Genomic DNA, 24,669 nt, shown 5'->3' with positions numbered 1-24,669 from the left:
ATGTAGATTATAAATCCGGAAGATGAAAATAGAGCAAAAAAGCTTAAAATTAACCAATTTTCTCCAACAGTTAAAATTAGCGGATGCTAACATTGTCTTCTATGATGTGCAACACAAACACCTCTGCTAAAATCTTAGAATAAGTAGTCTGGGGTTTCATGACCCTTTAAAGTGGTTAAGCAAATAATAATAATGATAACAATTGGCAGGGATCCCCAGACCAATACAATTAGTTTGCCTCCTCTATTTTAAAATTCAAGAGCCGCAACTGGTCGGTTTATTTCATTTAATATAGTTAATCTAATATAACAACCTACTAAGAGTGCAGTTGTTCTCTAGATATTAGCATAACAATTGTGATTTAGATTTTTATAAAAATTGAATAAACAAGAAGTTAATATTAAGTGCATTTTAGGCACCATATTGCCTGTTTAAGCTCTCTCACCAACGAAAAAAGTTGAAAACTAAGCTACAGCAGTAACAGCACTAATTGCGTCTTTGGCAAACACACTGAGGAGGTGTTTCCTAACTGAATGAATCCACTTTTTGAACAAATCAGTCATTGACGTAATAAATTATTATTTTTTGTTTTTTCCCCTGTCTTTCACGTCTATACTGATCTCACTATAGTTGTGTGAGGGTGTATGTCTAAGAGTGTGTATGCCTTCATTTTGCTAGGCATGGCAAATGTTTTTATATATGCAGGTTTTAATTATAACTGTGAAGCAACAACATTGCTATTAAATGTGCTATATAAATAAATAAAAGTTGAAGTTAAGTTCAAATTCCATTGTATTTTGGTGGCTTGATTGTGTAAAAAAACTTCAAAAACATTGCAAAAAAAAATTGTTTTGAAGAATATTTCGTCAATTTAGTCAGCTTTTTCATTGAACCAGAAAGAAACTTTGAGAAGAAGGATAATGGAACGGTCTCCATGCAATAGTAAGGCTTCCCTCTCTGTGCACATATTCTTAAGTACAATTTTGCCTGTTTTATTGGTGTCCCCTTCAAAACTTGCTCGTGAGAAATGTTATGTTTATTGTCCCCCCCAACATTTAGATGAGATTTTCGCCCCTGCATGCATACATGATGCTGTTTTGTTTATAGTTCTTTAAGCAACTTAATTAATAATTGGTTCATAAACATTATTTTAAATATTATGTTTTTTTTCACAGTCATGTATTCTAATGCTTTGAATAAACATGCAGTAATATTTTGCTCGATGCGCTATCTTGAGCCTCAGAAGAGAAGCAAAAAGCTTTTCTTCACCCTAACTGAAATTATGCATTTAAAATTTGAATACAATTCGAATTTTGATCATATTTAAGTAAAAAATTCGATTTTAGTTTTTCAGCTATTTTGACAGCCCTAGGCGATTCAAGCCCGAAACTGTATGAGACTAAATACCGGCTGAATTCACATTTCTGTTGTAAAAAGAGAAACATTGTGGAGAAGTATTATTTGCTGTTATGCGTGTTTGTCCGAAGCTGCAGTTGCTGTGTGACGCCTGTTCAAAAAAAAAAAAAAAAAAAACCTGGACGCGCTCCGAGAAAAGGTCGTTAAAATCATTTTCTTATTTTCGTTTTCGAAACTTGTGTTGGTTGATTCGTGCTTGATTCGTGCAATAGATTTTCGAACATAAAGTGACAGTCGACACGGTCACGGTTTTAGACTAGAGAGGAGAAGGCATGGGAAAAGATCTGGGCACAGTTTTTCCAGAACTTCATGCCAAGTTAGAGCGGTGTTGAGCTGTTTCAATGAATGTTTTAGATGTATTATGGTGCCCGAATTCGTATGACTTTGAACAGTGACCGCGAACATTTAGTTTACTGCAGCCGCAGCCATCATTACCAAGCACGAACCGTTGACTCTGACAGTGAGTGAGAGTCTGAGATGAAGCGAACGCACAGGCCACAGTGTGACATCCGTGTAAACACAGATAACGTCAAGGGTTTTTTTTTTAAATTAAAGAAGATAGCCTTCATTTTTTATGTAGGCCAAGGCAATTTATATATGTACAATACTTACTTAAATATAATTAATAGTATTTTATTGCGTTTGTATTAGTTGTTTGAAGAGTAAAAAAATAATTGGTTCGGTCTTAACGCAAATTTACAATCGGCAAGTCGGTCGGACTAAAAGCAAAAAAAAAAACAAAAAAAATTGAGTCTGTGCTAAATTGAAAGGGTCGGTCGGGTCACGGCAAACAAGAATATTTTTAAGGATGGCCTCATCAGCGAAATTTAGCAAAAACAGTCAATGTTGTGTATAAAATGTAAGGCACTTAATTTTAACTTCTTTTTTATTGAATAACTGTATAAAATCAGGGTCACATTGCAATTGTATTAATATTGCAAGCTTCTTGGTCGTGTAATGTTGCTTACCTAAATCATATGTTATAAAAATATATATATTTTTATATATAACTGTGTTCTGTTGTGCTCATTTGTTTTTATTTCTTTACGAGTCTCTCTCACACACTCACTCAGGATGCGCAAGCCTCATCTGGCACGACCGGCTGATCATCCGGTCAAATGGTGCATCTTCATTAAAAATAATAAAATTCCAATTTTCCAAATTGCCAATTAGTTATTTTTGTGACAATGTTTTTTACATTTTAATAATAATCTCCTGAAATTCGAATGGATTTATTGTGATAAAAATATAACATTTAACGAAAATATATCTTGCTAGAATTCCTATGCAAAGAAAAAAATATATTATAAAATATTATTATAAATATATATTATAAAATATATTATAAATAAATAAATGTATGTGTATATATATATATATATATATATATATATATATATATATATATATATATATATATATATATATATATATTGCAAATGAATACCTGGTAATTCTTTGTCTAAATTTTTTTTTTAGAGTAGTTTTTGGCAAACATGGCAAGTGCTTATTGCCCAACCAGTCCCAACTGGGACAGTAGAAAATCTTTTGAGCCCTTATCTGACTTAAAATATGCTGTACCTGTACTAGTTTCATGGTCTTTCCCTGTAAGGAATTTCTTGTTAGGTCTTATGAAGCTGTATATGTCATTGGTATCAGCGATGTCCTGTTGTATTATTTATGATGTGCAGAACAAAACTTAAGAGAGATAACCTATCTTTTGTGTGTACCTGCAGGCAGAAGGAATGATCAGTCAAAGGCCACTGCAGTTTTGCTGTGAGGCAGAGCTAAAAACAAAGCCATTTAAAATGTGCATCAAAGATGTTTTGATGAGATATACAGCAAAAAGTAAAATAACCAGCAGGTGTTTTGTTAAGTCTTTCCCTCACAGATGTTGTTCTGTTCCCATAGAAGTTATTCCGTCGCTTGAGTCAGAAGACAGTTTAAGCAAGCAGTTTTAAAAGATAAAAGTGCTGTTTACACCTGACAGTTAAAAAGATAAACACACCAGCACTCACTTTCTGGAAAAGAGACTGTCAAATACATATCTAAAGTTATGCAGGGAATGCAGGAATCCATGGATGGTATGAAATCACCTTGGCGGTGTGAAATTGTGAATACATGCGCTCTGTTCTGCTTATCAGTGAGAGGCAGTTTTAGGATTTGGCTTGGGATTGAAAGCCATGGGAGATGGAGACAAACTAGGCATTTATGATGAGCAAAGAAATGCCAATGCATGCTCGTTTTTCTCCCAATTTACTAACCTACTGTAATAGGACAGCATATCTACTTTAATACTTAAGACAGAGTTTTATGATTGGAGAGTAAAATAATGTGTTTCATAATCGGCACGGAAACCACATTTGAGCAAAATTCTAAATTTAGCCCTTGTGTTTTGTTTGGGGTTTAAAAGAGAACCAATGGCCATTTTAATACCTTTAAGAATATATGTAACAAGTTAATATTTAAAGACTTTTCAAAGTCATATGATAAAATAATAAGTTATGTCTTTAATTCAGACTAATTATGCAAGATATTATTCCTCCATGGACCATAAAATCTAAGTTAATTTATTAAATATACAATAAACTTTATATAAATATATTGTGAAATATATAGATAACAGCAAATTTAAACATTGATTATTAATATACTTAAATAGAATATGTTATAAAAAATGACACCTCACACAGGATTCTTTAATTTTAGTTTTTTTTAAATTGGAATTACAATTCTGCATGCTGTCTTCTACTTTTTGTAAATTGAAGTTAAATTTAGGAGTTTAATTGGAATTTAAAGTCACAATGTACATGAAGTTGTGAAATGGTGATCTTTTCTGATGATCTAAAGTAGAGTATTTAGCAGAACGGAGCTCAGTTTTTCCAGTGTGTGCTGCACTGTCTGCATTAGTTAGACCTTGTTGGTGGCTTTGGAGAGCGCTGAATAGGCGTCAGAAAGGCGAAAACAAAAACCACTTTGATTTTGCTATTCAGCTTAACAAACCAGAGCACAAGACCAAAACTGATGCTCTACATCAGTTGTTGGTTGGATAGATGTGGATGAAATGATTGGAGTCTAACATGCATCACTATAGAGAAGTCTGCCGTTTCATTTTGATTGAAAAGTGAAACGTAGCTGAGACAGTCACAATATTATCCATGATATGCAATTACAAAATTTTGACTTTTAAACTGCATTGAGTTCAGTTCATTTCTGAAGGGAGCACAGTCTTAAACAGAGACATTGTCACACTGCGTGATACCTTTTTTAATAATGAAATTCTAGTCGACTCTACTTCTCGTCACCGAACTGCACTTTTATCCTGTTTCGATCTTTTGAGCGATCAATATTTGTCTATTTAGAGCACAGAGTCCCATCATAAACATTTAATAACAAGCACTTGATGTGATTGCATCAGACCTGTCGATCTCAACAAAGTCCAACAAAGTGAGATTGTGAAGTGATGTAAAAGATGAGCAGAGGTACTTTTATTCAAGAGATATTTCATGCTCCCTTCAAGTCATATTAGTTTCATAGAGCCATGAAATTTTGTGTGTTTTGAAACTATCCACTCATCCACTTTGAATGAAATGTCAAGAGAGAAGTTCAGGCTTAATATCAGCCATAATTTAAAAGGGATCTGTGATTGACTTATGTTTTAGATTGGATTTTATGTAGTGCCCCTGCTGTTTGTGGTCCTAATCATCATCGCAGCAGGGTCTAGTACTCAGCAAGAGGGAATTAATACACGCCGACTGAATGCAGAAGCAGCAAACTGTCTATAGCATTCAATGTTATCATTTAATGTCAGTAGCACCATTCAAGTGGCAGTGGTTTGCAAGTCTCTCCTAACTAATGCATGTCTTTAATATAATTCTCTTAGAACAGCTTTGAGGGCTCCTCTGAGTACCCATTTGATAAATATCAGTGCGCCTTTGTGATTTATGGAAGGAGTAATGACTAATAACTTGCTTTGTTTCCTTTACACTTGTGCATTGTCGACTCTCTTTATGCATTCCCTCTTTTGATTAACAGGTGTAGGTTCATTATCAAGTTATGGAGTATATGGAGTACAGCAAATTACTTCTTGTACACTCTGAATGTGTAATTAATTAAAAAAATATTATTAATATTATCACGTAATTTGCACAGCACGCTACTTACTGAGGCAACGAGCATGATGTGCAGAAAATGTTGTGAAGACCTGGCAACGAAAAGACCTTCAGGCAGAAAACAGCACGCATGCATGAACAATAAATTTGGCTTCCGGAAGCAAACCACAGTGACTGCTCTCATTGTGGCTCTGAGTCCAATTTCCTCCACAGAGAAAAGCCAATACTGAGGACAATAGTTCAGTTTTAAATAAGTGCCAGTTACAGTTCTGATTCAGGCAAACTGTGACTGATTGGGAAATTGGAAATGTCGGGAGGTGTGGTTGAGGAAGCGAGACAAATGAATGCATTACTTGACGAAGTTCAAACATCTCCCTGTCCGCCTTCCACAGCTAAGTAATGCAAATTCAAAACTTTTAAAGTACATTTTGAGTTTGAGGATGAACTTTCTTCTTGACTGATATGCAGATGTGTAGTGTGAATATATGCCTGAAAATATTGCGTCTGAAATGTTGGCATTGCATGTTCTTTGATCAGGTAGCATACTGGGGATGGATGTTACCATCACTTTCATCTGGTTGTAAATTTTTTTAATTAAAATGCATTCTAACAGTCAGTAATGAATGGTGAATTGTACAGTTGCATTTAATTTTTACATTTAGATTGCTTCAAAAAAAACTTTAATGTATTCTTTAGAAACACTTTATTAATACTGTTTTATTAATACTTAATTAAACTATTTATTAATACTTTATTTATAATAATTTATTAATACTGTTAAATGTTTACCAAATGAATTTGAATTTACCAAATCCCAAAATATGAATATCATTTTTTCATACTGTACATTTATAATTAATCCATAACATTACATTTATAACACTTTGTAATAAATTCTTATTTTAAGTTTAGAATTTTAAAATCTGTCATTTATTGTTAATTTTTAATATTATTATTATTTATTGCTACTGCTATTACTACAACTGTTTATTTATCCATTTATGAATAGATAATAAATAATAAAAAATTAGTAATAAAGATTTTAAAGAAATGAAAATAATAAAAAACAACAATTTTATTTATTTATTTATTATTAATTTATATTTTTTATTAGTATTATTTTATTATTTATTAGTAAACAATTTCTATCACTGTAAAAAAAAAAAAAAAAAAAAAAGTAAAATTCCTGGTATAAAACTGGCAGCTGTGGTTGCCAGAATTGTGCAGTTAAAAAAAATAAATAAATAAATAACGTCTAGACGTCTCTGTTAAAGTTTTTAAAGCATTTTATAGGGGTTTTCATAGTCTTATATTAATTTTATGCTTTGTAAATAACCAACCCTTCTCCATTCGGCAGATATTGTTGCTTCTGGTTTGTGCATTGTAAACCGCTGAAAGTCTACAAAATATGTTGTCTCGCAGAAATGTTTCTTTTTTTTTCTTTTCTTTTTTTACGTCCGTAACGCTTGTGTTTTCCCCTCATTTAAAATATAAAACAGGTTTATAGACTGAAACTTTTCTGATGTCTGGACTCTCTTTTAAGGGACTTTAAAAAAAAGAGATGGTTCAGTATATTGATAATAAATCAAATTTGAAACTAAAAAAAACATGAAATAATGCAATAAACATTAGATGTAACATATACAACCCTAAACTAAAGTGATAAGAAAACCTAAGAAGAAACCGTTATTTCAACGAAAACAAATCAAATGTCAATCAAATGTGGAATTCTGGGAATGTCAATTTATGGTTATTCACTTTAAATTATATGTTCTCTTTCACTTTTCAAAAAACTGTAGGTTACTATCATAAAATTTACATGTAATGTCCATATATAGTAGGGGAACTGGTTTTCATGTAGTATTTTTTACAGTTTTTTTTAACTGTTAAAATCAGTCATTTTTTATAGTACGTATCAACCTCAATTTAATTTGTTATAATTATCTTGAGAATCTCAACGGATGCAGCAAGTAATTTGATTATTGTTTGCTTTATGTGATGAATACTGAACATTTAGGAATCCTGCTGATTTGATGTGCTACTTTTTACATAATGTGTAGCAGGGAAGTATCCATATTCATACAGTATCCATCCATTCGTCCTTACAAACTTTGAAAACACTTTCTTTTATCCAAAGCTTCTAATTTCCCTCATTTTTCTTTGTTGTTCTGCATTATCTGAAAGAGCATCTGTTCTTTGCATTTGTCTGGGAGACATCTGAAAAAATAATGCGCAGATGTCAGTTAAGGCTAATGATTTTCTCACAGTATTTTATCAAGAATATAGCCAGCGGTTGTCAAATGCAAGGAGGGCTCTATATAGTGATGCAGTGTCGGCGGCCACGTGTAAGTAGTGCTCAGAGAGCGGGCTAAATGGCCCTCGTGTGTGTCTGTCTCGCCCTAACATCCTCAGGGGCCCGGCATGAAAAGATTGAAAGTTTGCGACAGATGTCAGAGAACAAGGGGTGAACTTGGATACATTCCTGAAGGAAGCCGAGGTTTTCAAGCCAAATGTTGCATATTTAATCCACTCTGACAGACTCTTTGAGTCCATGTGAGAATGTAGCCTGTCTTGCTGCTGAAAGAAGCGATTTTTCTTTGTTGAAACCCATTTTCTCACTCTACCAGTTTCTCTTATTTATGTGAAATTATTCATTTAGAACTCAAGATGGATCTATGCATAATGGTTCTTTTTCTCTTTAAGATGTTGGCTGAATGAAACCGAATGCTGGTGAATGCGCTCAGCTTTTTATATAAAACATATTTCTTGCATTTTACAATAGGTTTTAATGGCACGCTCGGTGAGATGTAGTATTATGAGTCTCCCATATTGCTTTTCTTTCAGGATCCTGTTGGAGCACAGAATATAACATTCGAGGTGAAATTGTGATCTAGATCTTGCCACTGTGAGAGCTGAGCACATTAGAGAAGCTATCCTGATGATAGTCAATAGCGGTGTGCATTCATCAGCTGTAAACAACCCGATGCTTCGGTAGAACTATGGGGAGAATTATCTGACAGTAACAGCAGACCTATATATCGTCTCTGGCCTTGGCTCATCCTGCCCACTGATATTCTGAAAATGCCACGGCCCTTTATGATTCAGCCACAGTGGAAAAAGAGCAGCAATGATGTTCAGGGCAGAGCAAATCAATCCAACTGTGGCTTATCTATTATTAATGGCTTACATTTTGTATAAGAAAGAGAGAAAGTGACCGCTTAAAGGGTTCTGGGAGATCATTTTAAAACATTTGCATTTTTTTTTTGTCTGTAAAAGCTATTAAATGCATCCAAAATAAAAGTTTGTTTGCGTAGTATATATGTGTGTGCTGTGTTTTTATGTATATATAAATACCCACAAATACAAGTATATTTAGAAATATATATGTAATGGGTATTTATATTTACATGTGTTAATATTAAATAATTATGAAACCCTTTAAAGTTTTGGGGTTGGTTAATATTTGAAAAGAAGTCTTTTATGCTCACCAGATTTAATTCAAAATACAGTAAGAATAAATTAAATTAAATTAAGAATATTATTATTGTGATGGTAAAGCTGAATTTTCATTTCTCTAGTCTTCTGTGTCATGATCCTTCAGATATCATTCTAATATATTAATTTGGTGCTCAAGAAACATGAATTATTTTTTCTTTTAATAAAAGTGTTAATGTGGAAAACAGTTGTGATACAGTACTTGAGTTGTTTGTGGATACCATTTTCAATAGAAAAAAAGAAAATAGCTTAGTAGTTTTAAAATACTTAATCTCACCCTTAATTTAATGTAGCCTTGATGAATAAAAATTATGAATTTCTTTAAAAAAAAAGTACTGTCCCGAGACATTTGAATAGTATATGACAACAAATAAAAATAATCATTGCATTGAAGCATGCGTGAAATTGTTAATATTATAATAGACAAGATACATATACACTATACAACAAATGGATACTGTATAACATTTAAAAAAATAAATATTATGTTACAAATATAACCTAAAGTGCTGCACTGGGACTTTTAATAGATATTTTTAAGCTCTGTTCATTCACATTAAGCATCCATACAAACTGATTAACTAAATTAATTTGGCCTTTTCAATGACCCGAGAAAAGATTAGGTGAGCATATTGGATTATTCCCTGAACTCGCTTGGCAGTAAAGCTGTGTGTGCAAACAGTGTGACATTAAATATAAAATAAAAAGACAAATACGCACCTATACATTGTTATTAATATAATTTGTTCAGCAGCATTATTTTCAGGCCACATGACTAATTAGATCCTCAGAGCCACTCGTGCTCTTTGAGCTCTAATGAGCTCACATAATCATGTTACATTTACACATGACCTTTTGATTCCCCTCGTTTGTGATATTGCTGAATGTTTCCTCATTTCAAAGTTAACTTGGAATTTTAATGCTGCCCAAGTCTAGATTTCTTTACAGTTTTCTCTATGGCTATGTTTACCAGTCATCTTCTTTTAACAAGTGTTAGATAGTAGTTGTCATCGCTGTCCACATGAATGAATTTAAAGATGTTTTCGCTTAAACAGCCAGCAGACATTTTCAGCACAGAGCCATTCGTTTATGCATATTTAATGTATTCAGCAGCATAACACCAGGCCAAGAAACGCAACTTATTTTTTGCTGCTTACTTTTGGATTTTGGCACCATTTGTGTTTATATGAAAAATTCTGAACCTAATTCATAACGCTGAATTCTTTCTGCAGGCTTCTCAAGAGTTTTTTAAGACATCTACAAAGAACTGGACTCTATAAATAATTTAGCATGCAGGGCCAGGGGTAAAGACGCAATATAAAATTCAAACTAACTATTGGCTCAGAGGTGTAAACCTCAGCCTCATTAAAGAGTTATATAAAAGAAGATTTCACAGGTTGCGAATAGACTTGTGAAGGAGAGAGAAGCAAATGCCTTTTAACCTTCATACAAGTTTATCTGGATTTTTAATGCACACCTTCATGGCTCTGCTTATATAATGTCACCCGAGCAGCGGATGAGTAAAAGGAGCAATTATGAACTGATCCAAGGACAGTCTAATGGCTGTTGTATTCTCAGAAACCGAAGCTCACTCCCAATGATTTCACTGGCACCAAAAGTCATCTCTGCAACTGCTGTTTTGACGCTCGATATCGATTTCTAGGCTCCTTGCAAAACGACTCTCTTCCCAGGATCAATGGAAATGCAATTTGAGAGAAGCTTCTCCTGCTCTAATGAAAAACTTTGCAAAATACATGTGGTGCAGACAGAAGTCCCTAAAGGCTGGTACAGATTAAAGGAAAAGAGATTCTCCTCTAATCAGCTGGCTTTTAACTCCCTCTTCTTAAAGAAACACCTGAGATTTACATTAGAAAGTCGTGGGCTTTTAGACTTGCAGTTCTGTCAGCATGTTAATGGAGCCCTCATTGTTGAGATGTGATGTTTTCTGTTTGATTTCTTTTCCAGTGCCCCTCATCACTGCAAAGGGAAATGATGTGGAGAGTCCAACAAAGGTAAGGGCTGACGCATGTTTAACTCTTGTGTATCAAGAGTATGAATGCACATTGATTTTAAATTGTAGATCAGAAATATAAGTCTTTTTTTTGTTGTTGTTGGTATGCTCGCCTCAAGACCCATCAGCGCTTGTATATGTTTTGTTTATCCAGCACTATGAATGCAAGCTTACAATTACACCCATAATATATGGAATATACACTAGCTTCGAGGAAAAAAAGTTGCCATTTGAATTTAAATAAGCCAATACTGAAGGATGAAATACTGGGATTGTATGGTTGTTGCAGTGATTAATATGTTTCTGGCATGCTGTTTTGTTTGTTTTTCAACAGTTGTGTAACCCTAACTGTTGCCGTGTCAAGCTTTTTATTCCTCAAACAACCATGTTGGAAGACATAACCATATTCATATTGCATGATGAAAATGTCTAGATTCATTTGACTCGTGATACTGTTGCTCTATGCTCTAATGAAACAGTCTAAAGCATATTATTAAACCACCAAAAAAGCAGTAGTTATGCATTGCTCAGATCATCTTCATGCATTGTCATGTCCAGTTTCTGGAGTTGAACAGGTTATAAAAATTTCACTAGCCAAAAAATTACAACATACTGTTTATTATCGGTTATCATTAGTCGCCAAGAAGTGCATCCCTGAGTTAATTTAATCTCTGCATTTTAATCACTACTTGTTTTTTACTTGGTAGCACATCTATCTTCACATTGTCAGGCTGTGTCATTGTCTTGCAATAAGCATTGCATTGAGTTTGTCTAACTATAAGAGACTTTGACAGGGGCCTTCACAGCTGAAATGCTGAGAGAATGATCCTCGCCGCAAGTAACGCTAGTCTCTTTTATTGCGTCAGCCGTTTCTGCTTTCCCCTGATAGGTTTCACAGTTAATGCATTCGTTTTCTGCTGTCACTTTTATGAGTTTAAAGTAGAAATGCCACTGACATTCTGGGTCAGGAGAGGGAACGAGGGACAGAGAGGAGGGCAAAGAGAAGGTGAGTGCATTGGAATTGGTGGAAAGGAAGATGTGATATGCTTGTGTTTAGACCTTGACCTGGGGTCAGGATGTGCTTGCTTGTCTTGGGTCTTTAGTAATTTTTTCCTTTTCTTTGTTATTTTGTTCTCTTTTCTTCAAGCAGGTGAAATTTAAAGTGAATAGTTCAGTTTTTTTTACCCTGACTAGTATGGTTGAAGGTTCACGCATTCATGGTCGATTGAATGTAAATAAAGGATAACCATTCCTATATACTTTCTATCAATACCATTTTAATGAACAGTTCCGACTAGGTCCTTTCAAACAGATGGAGAGTAGAAGAAATAGACATTAAATAGTTGAGAAGCTTCTCTCGATTTGCACAGCAGTTGGATGACAGGATGGACAATTGTTCAGGCCCTCCTACTGTTAAATCAATGCTCTTCAAAGACAGCACATCCTCGAGCTCATGGGGTGAGAGGATTGACTGGTTGTAATCAAGGATCCAAATGAATGGTGCTGCTGCTATCATTGAAGTTTCTCTTTTTCTGCCTTTTCAGTGTTTGATTAGGGCTGTCAGTCGATTTGAACATAAATTACATTATGCTGAAATGCTGAAATTATTTAATTAAATCACAATTAAATAAATCAATATTTCCTAAGAAATAATGCAGTGACATAGAAAGGATTAGGGAGAGATAAAAAAAAAAGGGAGGTCCGGTTGTGATTTATTTTTGAATGAAGAATCATGAAGGTTACTTGAGCATTCATTCTGTAGCATCTTGGCAAATATGTAGAATTTTTATGGCTGTCTGTGAAGTTCCAAGCTGTTCATCTTTGTCAATTCTATTTTATTCCACTGCAGACTTTCTGCCTGTTTCTGGACACAAGAGCATGTTTTGTGTGTAACTGGCTCTGTCATCTCTTTCTTTGCTGTCTGTTATCATCCAGTAGAAATGATTATATAGATTAGGTAATTTTAACACTTTTAAAATATAAATAAAATGTAGTAGTTGTGCTAAATTAACATGTTAAAGGATTAGTTCACCCAAAAATGAAAATTCTGTCTTTAATTGCTCACCCTCATTTCATTCCAAACCTGTAAGACCTTCGATCATCTTCTGAACACAAATTAACATTTTTGGATGAAATCCGAGAGCTTTCTGACCCTGCATAGACAGCAACACAACTACCACATTCAAGGCCCAGAAAGATAGTAAGGACATCATTAAAATAGTCCATGTGACATCAGTGGTTCAACTGCAATTTTATGAAACTACAAGAATATTTTATGCGCAACAAAAACAATGACTTTATTCAACGATTTCTTCTTTCCATGTCAGTCTTGTGTGTCAGGCACGTGTTCATGAGAGGACTACAACGCATTCTTGTGGTGCTAATGACGCAGGACCTGACGCTCTGATGTAGAACGTCTATCTCACTTAGTTCATCATCTGTATTTTCTGCTTTGAATAAGTAAGGCCGGGCAAAAAAAAATTGCAAGTCATCCTTCCTGTCAAAATCTTCAGACATGTTTACGAAGACTGTTTTATGCACGGCAGAAATTGACACGGAAGAGAATAAATTGTTGAGTAAAGTTGTTTTTGTTCAACACTGATGTCACATGGACTATTTTAACAATGTCCTTACTACCTTTTTGGACTTTGAATGTGGTAGTTGCGTTGCTGTCAGAAAGCTCTTGGATGTCATTAAAAATATTTTAATTTGTGTTACAAAGATGAACGAAGGTCTTACGGGTTTGGAACAACATGAGATTGAATAATTAATGACAGAATACATTTTTTGTGAACTATCCCGTTAATTTTAACACTAATACAAATAAAAAATAATTTTTTGTGCTAAATTAAGGTTAAATGGACAATTTTAGTATTAAGTATTATTACAATTTAGACAATTAACCCTTAGGGTACTAAGCCCTTTTTGGTCCGTTTTCTCTATTTTTACATTTCGGCTTATAAACCATATGTAATGATGATGGACCACCATGTATTTGGTATCGATGGATTCAGAAGACCCTAAGCTACCATAAGCATGCATGCTATATGTTTATGAAGGAAGTATGAGTGAAAAATTGTACAATAAACTAGAGAATTTCAAAACAAAAATGAGATTTTTGTCATTTATTACTGAAAATCCTACCTCACACAACAAAAGTGAAAAGTTTTTGACCCAAAAATATATTTTTCAAACCCTTTGCTTGACAGAAATGGGTTAATGTTCAATCAAATGTGTAAAGAACAATTCAATAATTAACTTTATTTACAAACAGTCCTAGGCGTTTTTTCATTTTTGGGACTAAGCCCTTTTTGGTCTGTTTTCTCTATTTTTACATTTCGGCTTATAAACCATATGTAATGATGATGGACCACCATGTATTTGGTATCGATGGATTCAGAAGACCCTAAGCTACCATAAGCATGCATGCAATGTGTTTATAAAGGAAGTATGAGTGAAAAATTGTACAATAAACTAGAGAATTTCAAAAACGAAAATTAGATTTTTTTTTGTCATTTATTACTGAAAAACACACAATATAGAACAGTTTTTGAAAAAAAAAAAATTTTTCAAACTCTTTGCTTGACAGAAATGTGTTATTGTTTAATCAAATGTGTAAAGAACAATTAAATAATTAACTTTTTTTACAAACAGTCCTAGGCATGCCAGTGAGCAAAGCAAGGCCAGGAGGTCTTGTACACTTTGCTTGCCTTGCAGTGCTCACAGTACTTTCTGACATCTGCAGGCTTGTGTGCAGGGTTTGCTGGGTCCAAGGGACAATGGGTAGGGGTGTGCGGCGAGTTGTCCTGTCTGCATCCTGCATCAGAGCAAATACACAATCAAACTGGAAGCTTTTTTTGTGTCAAAATTCAATGTAGAAAAAATAACTCCTATAAACTCATGTAACCCTATGAAACTCCACTGTACACTAAAAACACATTTCACCTCTCTTGACCTGAGCAGTTTACTTAGTTGAGTAAGTCAGTCTATTGAAACAAATTGCACACCACTCTTGAACTGAGTTTACAGGGAAAGAGTAGTATGGTACACTAAAACAAATATTTCATGCCTCAATCGCTATCTGACTAAAAATCCAAAACATATACATACTCAAGATGTATGATATAATAAATTATAATGATAAAGAGGTTATTTGAAGTTACATACCAGTCCTCAAATGGATCTTCCCCATCCTGGTAAAATACTTCGTCATCTGTGTAAAAGCAGTCTGCTCCAGATTTCCCCTCGTCACTTTCCAGTAATTGTTCCAGAGCTTGTTCTGCCCTAAATCTTTTACTGCTTGCAATTTTGATAAAACAATTCTGTAATAATGCTATATCTCTCTCGAATTTATCTCTTTGTGCTCGCTAATACTCTGTAACACTCCGATCGCTTTCTGCTTTCTCCACCTCATGCTGATTCTCCGATCGGTTATTGATTACACCTGGCTGGAGGTCGTTTTACTATAGTCCAGCCCAGCTTTTACAAGGCTACAGCAGAGCTACAGAGTCCTCTGAATGGCTAGAATAAATCATGGTAACCTTCCTCTGATTGGGTTAGAAAAATATTCCTCCCAGCGGTTTTTACATTGGTTGTTGCGTGTTGAATCTGCCTAACATAATAGTTTTCATTGGCCTGTTTACGCAGTGGTATTGCGCAATAAGGGAAGCGTGTTTAATATATAAACTGGATACCGCTGTTTTCAGTGGAATCTGAGGAAGACGGCAAAAAAAACCGCATCTCTCTAGCATTAATAGTTTTTGAGATAACTACACATTTGTAAAAGTATGCCATTTTGGGCGGTACCGCCCAATCCGTCCCCAGAGGGTTAATGTATATATTATATTTAAAAAAAATAATTTTTTAACTTCTGTATAACAAATGTGACACCATAAGCACTCAGCATTAGTTTTGAAACAAAGTTGTATCTTATTCCTCAGTTCCTGTTTTAGCTAATGACTTTCCCTGATGGATGAATGAATGGTTGATATGATTGCATTATAGCAGTCAGGTTTGGCATGTGATCTCAGTGACATTGTTGCAAATTTAATGTATTAGAAAAGAAGTCAGGCTAAAAATGAAATTGCTGTCTTGTACAGTTTCTTGCAACTAACTTTCTCGCGTTAATTTAGGAGTCACCAATGTGTTAAGAAGATGCATGTTTTAAAATATAAAGGTATCCTAGTGTTGGGTTGCAGGAAAAGTGCTTTTTTTACTTTATGAAAGTTCGTCTTTTTTAATGTTTTCTTCATAATAGCTATGCAGTTCACGTGAGAGCATGTCTGTACAGGACAGTGATTGCATGCAAATAATATGGTTGGGTCGTGCACTTGTCATTGCTCTTCGATACAGGTCAGGGATTACAATTTGGCTTAATATATGGAGAAAAACCTGCAAGTCATGTGATTTACAGCATAACAAAGAGCTCATAAAAGATATACCAAGGTGCAGTTTTCATCTTCAACTTTTCAGTCATGCATGACCTTTGATGTCAACCTTTTCCCTCAAGAACCGGCTGCATTGGTCATGCAGCTTGAGAAACAGCGCTGGAGTTGGAATCTCAATGGCTCAGGGGACAGAGGGCAAATGAGACTCAACAGGTCACTGGTGTGTGCTGGAATACTCTCCCATTTATCATAAGAACCAAGAAAGCGAACCAACCTATGAAAAAAAAAAAAGAAAGGAGGTTCCAATCAAGGATGTTTCAGAAGATTCCCTTGATTGAATTGCTCTTGGAAGACATGCACACATATTAAAGCTAACTCCAATTAAGCTTGGCCCTGTAATTTCAAGCAGCCTTGCCCATGTGAAACGACTGGTGATTCATTTTAACTTCTTCAAGCAGGTTCAGTCCTGTCAGTGCTGGTTTAGCTGAAGGACATCGAGAGCCAGCTGGCAAATGTCACTCGAGCTACTTGCTGCTGCTTGCAATCTCGGCATGCTTGCACTGGCAGTTCTGGGCTTCGCCATCTGTGCTGAACTGTCCTTTCTGATAATCTCTCTGAATCCCACAGAAGAGTGTTTTTGACGTACTTGGAAGCAATGGGAATGGTGAAGGAATGGTGCTTTTCTGGGCTTGCATGGTTCCTTTCCTGCAGAAGGATGAGAAACGGCCATCGTAAGGGATTATCTTGAGACCCGTGACTCAGATCAGTCATCAACGGAGAGAAACTGTTTTTCTGATGAGCTTTATGAAGACTATTCTTTAAACTATAGGGTATGGATGGGACAGGATGGGAAGTTAATTCTGACTCTGCCATTGGCCATTGAATAATAATTGGTTTATTGAAGGCTGTATCAGCAGCAAAGCAGGCTCCCGGCAGCCCTGAGATGCCACAATGTGTTGAATTTATGATTTTCATGTATGACCTTGTAAAGAAAGGAAAAAGATTTTATGAGTCCCACATGTGTCTTGTGCTTTTTATTTGATATTCCTAGCACTGCCCACATGAAGCCGTTCTCTTCTGGGTGCATTGCTTTTGTCTCTTATGTTCTCAGTGTACCACATGTTGGTGGGTAGAGATTGTCCTTCATTCCTTCTCGGTTTTGTCTTGGACTATAATTTTCTTTATATGTTTGCAGGAAAAATAAACCTTCTAGAGTTAAAAAATGTTTTATTGTTTTCTTTGTAATAAAGTTTTTTTTAATTTATGTATTATACTTGAAATGAATTGAATTCCTAGAAGCACAAAGTCACTTTTACTGACTTTTATATTAAATGTTCCCTCCTGATGGAAAGATCTGCCCAACTCGATCCGAGCAGCTGAGTCCTTAGCCATCTTCAAGAATTGGCTTTAAAACGCATCTCTTCCATCTTTATTTGACCCTCTAACTTTAGCACTCACTATTCTAATTCTAATCTTAAAAAAAAAAAATCTTAACTTGCTTTCTAATCTTTTTTTGTATTCTATATTTTTTCTTTTCATTTATTATACAATTATAAAAAATACCTTTAATACTAGCTTGCTCTATTCTTTTTCTATTATATCTGTTTTCTTTTTATTTGTTATATTATTTAAAAGTCCTTTCTACGTGTTCTGCGTTTAAAGCCTGGTTCACACGGGACGATTTTAAAATTGTTGGCCGATTTTCCAAACCTGAGAGACCCCACACACGGCGATAAAAAAAATCACGGGTCTAACAGTTTTGGTCGTACAGTGTGTGGTGTGCAGCCACACGGCAAAATCAACACATCACAAATGAACCGATTTGACTCCCGAGCATTCAGATGGGAAATCTCGCAAAATCCCTCGAGATCAAACGTGACTTCAGAGTAAACAATCATTGCGGACAAAGATGATGCAGTGGCCATAGTTTGTGCTTTGTTTTTAACCGAAAAAAAAAAACATAAGAAAAACAAGAAAAGGCGATGGTCAAAGAAGTGGAGACAAACATTCACAGTGTTGCCACAGGTCGACGAGTTGGTCCTCCATCTCCGACGTCCACCGGACTTTCTGGTGCGCCATGCCACCGGCTGTTTTGATTTTGTTTCCCGGTACTTCCTCGCCGCCTCGTCACCTCGCTTTCTGATTGGCTACACGCCACAGTCCACAGGCTGCGTGATCGTTTGTCCTCAGGGGACACCACACACGAGAAGAAATCGGGCCAAATAAATCCAACATGTTGGATATCCCCGATTTGAGATCGGAGCGGTACCGACGTCCTTCCGAGCAGAGGAGAGCAGATTTAACACACCACACACGGCAGGAATATCTGATCAGATTATTTTACGATAATCGGAGCATCCTTAAGGTTGTCGGAAGGGGTGAATCGGGGCTAAAATCGGCCTAATTATCCTGCCGTGTGAACCAGGCTTAAGCTAACTGAGACTTGTTGTCGTAGTCAACTATAACAACACTGGGAAGAAAGAGCACTTTTCAGAGAATTTTTAAACAAGGTTAAAGTCTGTTCCCAAAATAAAACATTTAAATTTTAAAGCAATTTATAATAAATTAAATAAATTAATAAACTATTATCAGACAATTTATTTAACAGTGAACATTCCCCATTTAACTGTGTGTGTGTGTGTATAAAAAGTACAGAGATTGTGGATGATAGTGGGATTGGGAATGTTATCATTTTCCAGCACGTAGACTTGGGGTAAAATAAGTCTCTCTCTCTTTTTTTTTTTTTTTTAATGTAGACAAAAGAAGGTCAGGGTTGTGTCATCCGCAAAGTAACATGATACAGCCACCTCCGCTCTATTGTATTTTATCTGTTATCTAGATGACAGCTGTTGCACTGGCCCATTTTCTCCTGTTTAGTCCGCTTCAGAAAGTACGTGCAAAGAAGAGGAGGGGAAACCCTTGAGCTTGACTTAAACTACAGAACCTAATTAAGTCAGTGCCTTCTACCCACCCCTGGCACTGAATTAAATCAGTTCTGATGTGGTCCATTCTGCCCATGCATACATTTTCCTCACATTGCACTCAAATCAAAAACCTGACAGCACAACTATAGTCTGTGAGGACATTTTGCCTGGCATCCTGTTATCCACTTTCTTCAAACTGATTTCTATTGCTCCCCTGTTGATTATGATGAAAATGAGTCTGTGAAAGGAAACCTGCATATAAGTGAGAAATTTCTGTGTGAATGGGAGCTGTGTGGCACAATGTTGGGTGATCTACATATATGGGATGGTGGGAGGGAGAAGATGTGCACAATTTAATCAGTGATGACATGCCTCATTTCAAAAGAAATAGACAGGAAAAGAGGAAATGCTTTTGAACCTAATTTTTTTAGTGGCAGTTCGCTACAGGGGTTGAATTTAGACACACAACTTCTCATCAAGGCTTTTAACACGCTGACAGTCAATTAACCTTAAGAAGTTATGTGACTAAATTCAGACCCATTAAACCACAGCCTTCAAAGCAGAGCTTTTGTAACAAATTCACCATCCTCGACAGTACATTTCAAGACAGTTACTGTCGGATTTCAAATTACCTGCTGTGTGCAAAGTTCCTATTAGTATGCATAGTTTTTTTTTGTGAGGACTGTGGTAGTTCTGTGCAATTAAAGGTTATGGTTGTTATTTTGCCTACTTGTTTGTTCAATATCTGTCAGTTAACCTATTGAAAGTGTGCACTTAGTATACATTTATCCACCGAAGCACATCTGATGGTCTCTGGTGGACATAAACCAGCCTAATTATACAGAGCTTTGTGACTGACTTTCAGACATCCCACTGACTAGTCGATTTTGAAAAGATGTAATTTTGCAACTCCTGTGTGTGGAATGTAGCCATTTTTTTCTGTCTAGCAATGACTCACTTATTTAAAAAAAAGTTGACTTTTAAAGCTGCAGTTTTTGTTTTATAGTTGTCATTTAAAAACAGGTTTATGTTAAATAGATCAGACCTGTGCAAAAGATAAATCATTTAAATAGTGTCTCATTATTCTAATGTGTTTTGAAATGTGTGATCTGAATTTTTAGCTATTAATAAGTGATAATTAATGATCTGCTCGTGATTATTTACTTAACTTGCTAATGTGGTATGGTTTAAACTATGAATATCTTTCAAATAATTGATGCCACTAATGTTGCAGGCTTTGGCAAATCCAGCGATTAGCCTATTTCATCCTAAAAATTGCTTGTTTCAACTTCAGGCAAACTGACAAAAAATACCTGGAAGTACCATTCAAAAATTTGGGATACAAAAATATTTTAACCCTAAAATGGGGGGGGTTTTCAGAATCTGCCTATAAATGTTTGTATCTCAGGAGATATGTTGCCCTTTAAGGAGTATAAATCAAGATATAGTTTTAGGTCAGCAATACATGGATTTTATTCAGATGTGTATACACACAAATACATATGTAGGCCTATGAACAGATGTATATTTTAAAAATATGATACTCAACAAAAACACATTATTTATACCCCCTCCTGGTGGATACAAACAATAAAAATGTGAATTTGTATTTTTTTGTGCCCTAATAAGATGGTAAAGAGCAAGAAATACATTTTCCAATGTATCTATATGAAGAGGAATGTTACCAAAATTACATTAAAGCAGTAATCTAAAACATTATTTTTAATGTAATTTTTTTTTCTGTGATGGCGAAGCTGAATTACATCATTACAAAGCATCATTACTCCATTCTCCAGTGTCACATGATTCTTCAGAAATCATTCTAATATGCTGATTTGCTGCTCAAAAAGAATTACTTTTTAATATCAGTGTTGAAAATGGTTGTGCTGCTTAATTTTGGTGAAAACGTCGATGTATTTATGTTCAGGATTCTGTGATGAGTAGAAAGTTCAAAAGAACATTTATTTGAAATGTAGACCTTTTGAAATATTATTATAAATGCCTTCACTGTCACTTTTGATCAATTGTAATGTTTAATGCATCTTTATATATATATATAATAGTATATATTATTGACCTAAACATCAAAATATTAGTGTATACCAAGAAATTGTGTTAAGTCAGCCAATCTGATTTCATCCAGATCAAGGAAATACTGTCCTGTATAAACTATCACCAGATCTCACCACTTCTCTTAGCTACACACTTCCATTGTGTATTTGGAGCAAGGACGGTGATGGGAAACCAGGGCTGGTGATGATACAGATGGAGCCCTTTGGAGTTTTTGCTTTTCCTGTTCCTTTGGGGCTTCAGAATCAAATCAATGGTTGATTTCGTGGATCGAACCTCTAACCGTGCCATGATTCACAACATCACCTTGATAATTCAGCCTCTCCCTCTCACTGTAATGATGTGCCATGCTTTGCCCTGTGAAAAGATATATGACTTGTTTAAACTGTGCTCTCCGAGGGCTCCTTGGAGCTCAGGACTAGAGTAATTGTTAGCAGAGTGGTTGCAATAAATCAAAAGCAATCTCCTTTTTTCCTCGTTATCCTCTAATTTACCCCAATATGACTAGGGAGAGCATCAAATAGCTAGAATTTGCTTGCTTCTTGCCTCTTGTCCCTAAGGATGTGAGATTTGAGTTGAGTGGGGAAGGCTCGTTCAAAAGTTTGCAGCGGGAAGTGTGATCGATTCACTCTTTCCTCCACAGTCGGCTGGCATCGCTGACAGCTCTGGTGGCAGAATGAGCCTCCTAATGCCCTAATTGAGCTGAGAGCTCAGGGTTAGAACAGCAACAGCTCCGGGCACCGAAACCACACAATTCGCAGGAGCTAATGACATGGGGAATCATGATTTATTAGTTCAAACAACCCAGAGGATCCTCTCCACATTTTGTTTTTCTTTTAGAAAAATAATTGAATGGCAAATTTATGCATACAGGGAGACTTATTCTGGCTTCATGTCGGAATTATCGTATTTACGAGATTAGCATAAACGAACACCACCACAATGCCATAATTACTATTGGGGAAACTCCAGATATTCTTTCTATATATATCTATATGTATATGTTAGGGGTGTAACGGTACGCAAAAATCACGGTTCGGTACGTACCTCGGTTTTAAAGTCACGGTTCGGTTCATTTTCGGTACAGTAAGGGAAAGAAATGCAAACATTAAACTGCAGGTTGTTTATTACTATAAACTTTTTTTAACAATTTGTTTACACTTTTTTTAAATACTTTTTAATAAAATATATATATAATAAAAAAAGAATAAGAAATAAAATACTGCTGCAAAGTTCTCCACTAAATAAAATACTCTCAGTCTCAAACCAATATAATATAATAAAATATAATGAAAAATATAAATAAATAACTATGATTACAGTGCAGCATTAACAATCCCAGCTTGTAGGCCTGCTCATATTTAAAAAAATATATATAACTTTTCCAAAGTGTAAAGTGCAGCATGAACAGTTTCAGTTTTTAGACCTGCTCAGATTTCGTTATTGCGTTGGACCGATCGGAATTAAGAGCAAAGGTCTGTTTAAATGCCGATGTGAGCTGCGTTTGAATTACAATCATTTTTTTCCTAGTTGTAGTGATGTTCACACTCGCGTGATGCCTTTTGAAAACCTCAGGCCGGTGACACACTGGCATATTGCACCTGTCAAACACCCTTTATCAGTAGGCTTTATATTTATGCTCAACATGAAGTATAGATATTGTTGTAGTGAGGTCAAGATCCTGGTCTGTCGGCGCCTCGACGGTCTCCCTCTTTGTCACCTACAGTAGCAGCAGCGCGTCAGCACCGCGTCAGGCACGATTCTGGTGTGTAAAGACATAAAAAACGTGAAGCAGCCGTCACGCAACTGACAAACAGCAGAAACGCCACGCTCACGCCACGCAGCCAGTGTGTCACAGGCCTTAGAATCAGCTGCAGGGCAGGATTTGCGCTGAACGCGAAGACTTCCGCCACTTAATATGTTCGTTTGGAAACACGAAAATGTATATGTTCCGCAAACAAAATATTGCATTCGGTCATTCGGTACACACGTGCACTGTACCGAAAGCCCTGTACTGAAACGGTCCGGTACGAATACACGTACCGCTACACCCCTAATATATAAGATAAGTATATTTAAGTATATAAGAATAAGAAATTAAATAATGCTGCAAAGTTCTCCACTAAATAAAATACTCAAACCAATATCACATAATAAAATATAATGAAAAATATAAATAAATAACTATGATTAGCCTACAGTGCAGTAGTGTTGTCAAAAGACCCGGTACTTCGGAACCAAGTCGGTACTAAAAAAATTTAAATGTGACGGTACCAGGTTTCTTTAAGTACCGGTAGTACCGAGGTCCCGTTCAAACCCGGTTCAGCGCTATGCGAAGCAGAAAACGAGGACGGAATCTCAAAATCCAGTCATGAAAATGAAACTTACATTTTAATATGGACAGTCATGGAATTTGTCAAAGTTAGCATAAATTAATCAAATCTCCATATGGACCAGTTTCTGTAAATGTTAAGCCGCAAAAGTTGTTAGAAATATGAATCCGTGTTCTGCGCGTCTCTGTGTGAATTAATGAATGGCAGAGACGTGCGGGTTTGTTTACTACATAGACTGAAGCGCATGACGCTTGCATTAATTTCAGCATCTGAGCTTCAGAGTTCTCTCTCCATCAAGCGATCTGAACTTTTCAGTTCATCTCAATGGACGCACAGCGCACCTGTAATTGATGCTCTGTAAACTCTTTGTGAAGGCGCACGACTCACCGTCGCTTTACTGATAGCGCTGTTTCTCACACATGCAAAGAGAGAGAGAGCGAGAGCTTACCATGCTGAATCGTTCATATAGAATTATTCATATTCATTTTCGAACAAGCAGAAGACATACCGGGCGGTTTCTCCGGTAGTGGGCGGAGCTAATGCGCAAATGGCAGTTTCATTGGCTGGCGCTGATCCATTTCAGCAAATCAGTTTGACCGAACGCAGACAACGTGATTAATATTCATGAACCCAGCAGCTCATCAATTCATAGTGCATTGTATATACATTAGTATGATAGTAGAATTAGTAGTAGTATTATCTTTTAATAATAATTAATATGATCTATTACTATTTTTTTACAGAAACCCTCAATGACCAAAAATATCTTAAGCATCACCACCAGTCTTAAGTTCAGTTAAAATGACAAATATGCATTCATTAGGCCTAAAAGTTCATTTTTACATAAAGGCATTGTGGTAGAAATATTACTATTATTTAGTAAAATGTATGTGATACTGCTACTACTGTTGAAAATATTTT

General features: G+C 35.5%; 1 protein-coding gene across 3 annotated transcripts in view; it reads left to right on the top strand.

Annotated features, from left to right (window-relative positions):
* LOC132107855 (beta-1,3-glucosyltransferase-like) overlaps nt 1-24,669 on the top strand; it is a 75,577-nt gene that overhangs the window by 8,803 nt on the left and 42,105 nt on the right. For all 3 annotated transcript variants that reach the window (XM_059514157.1, XM_059514158.1, XM_059514156.1), the window contains exon 2: nt 10,989-11,035. In XM_059514157.1, the coding sequence (XP_059370140.1) occupies nt 10,989-11,035 (47 nt within the window). The remainder of the gene's footprint in view (nt 1-10,988; nt 11,036-24,669) is intronic.

Source organism: Carassius carassius, chromosome 28, assembly GCF_963082965.1.
Source record: "Carassius carassius chromosome 28, fCarCar2.1, whole genome shotgun sequence".
Lineage (NCBI taxonomy): Eukaryota > Metazoa > Chordata > Actinopteri > Cypriniformes > Cyprinidae > Carassius > Carassius carassius.
Note: the sequence above shows the minus strand (reverse complement) of the source record. Positions and strands in the feature narration are given on the sequence as shown.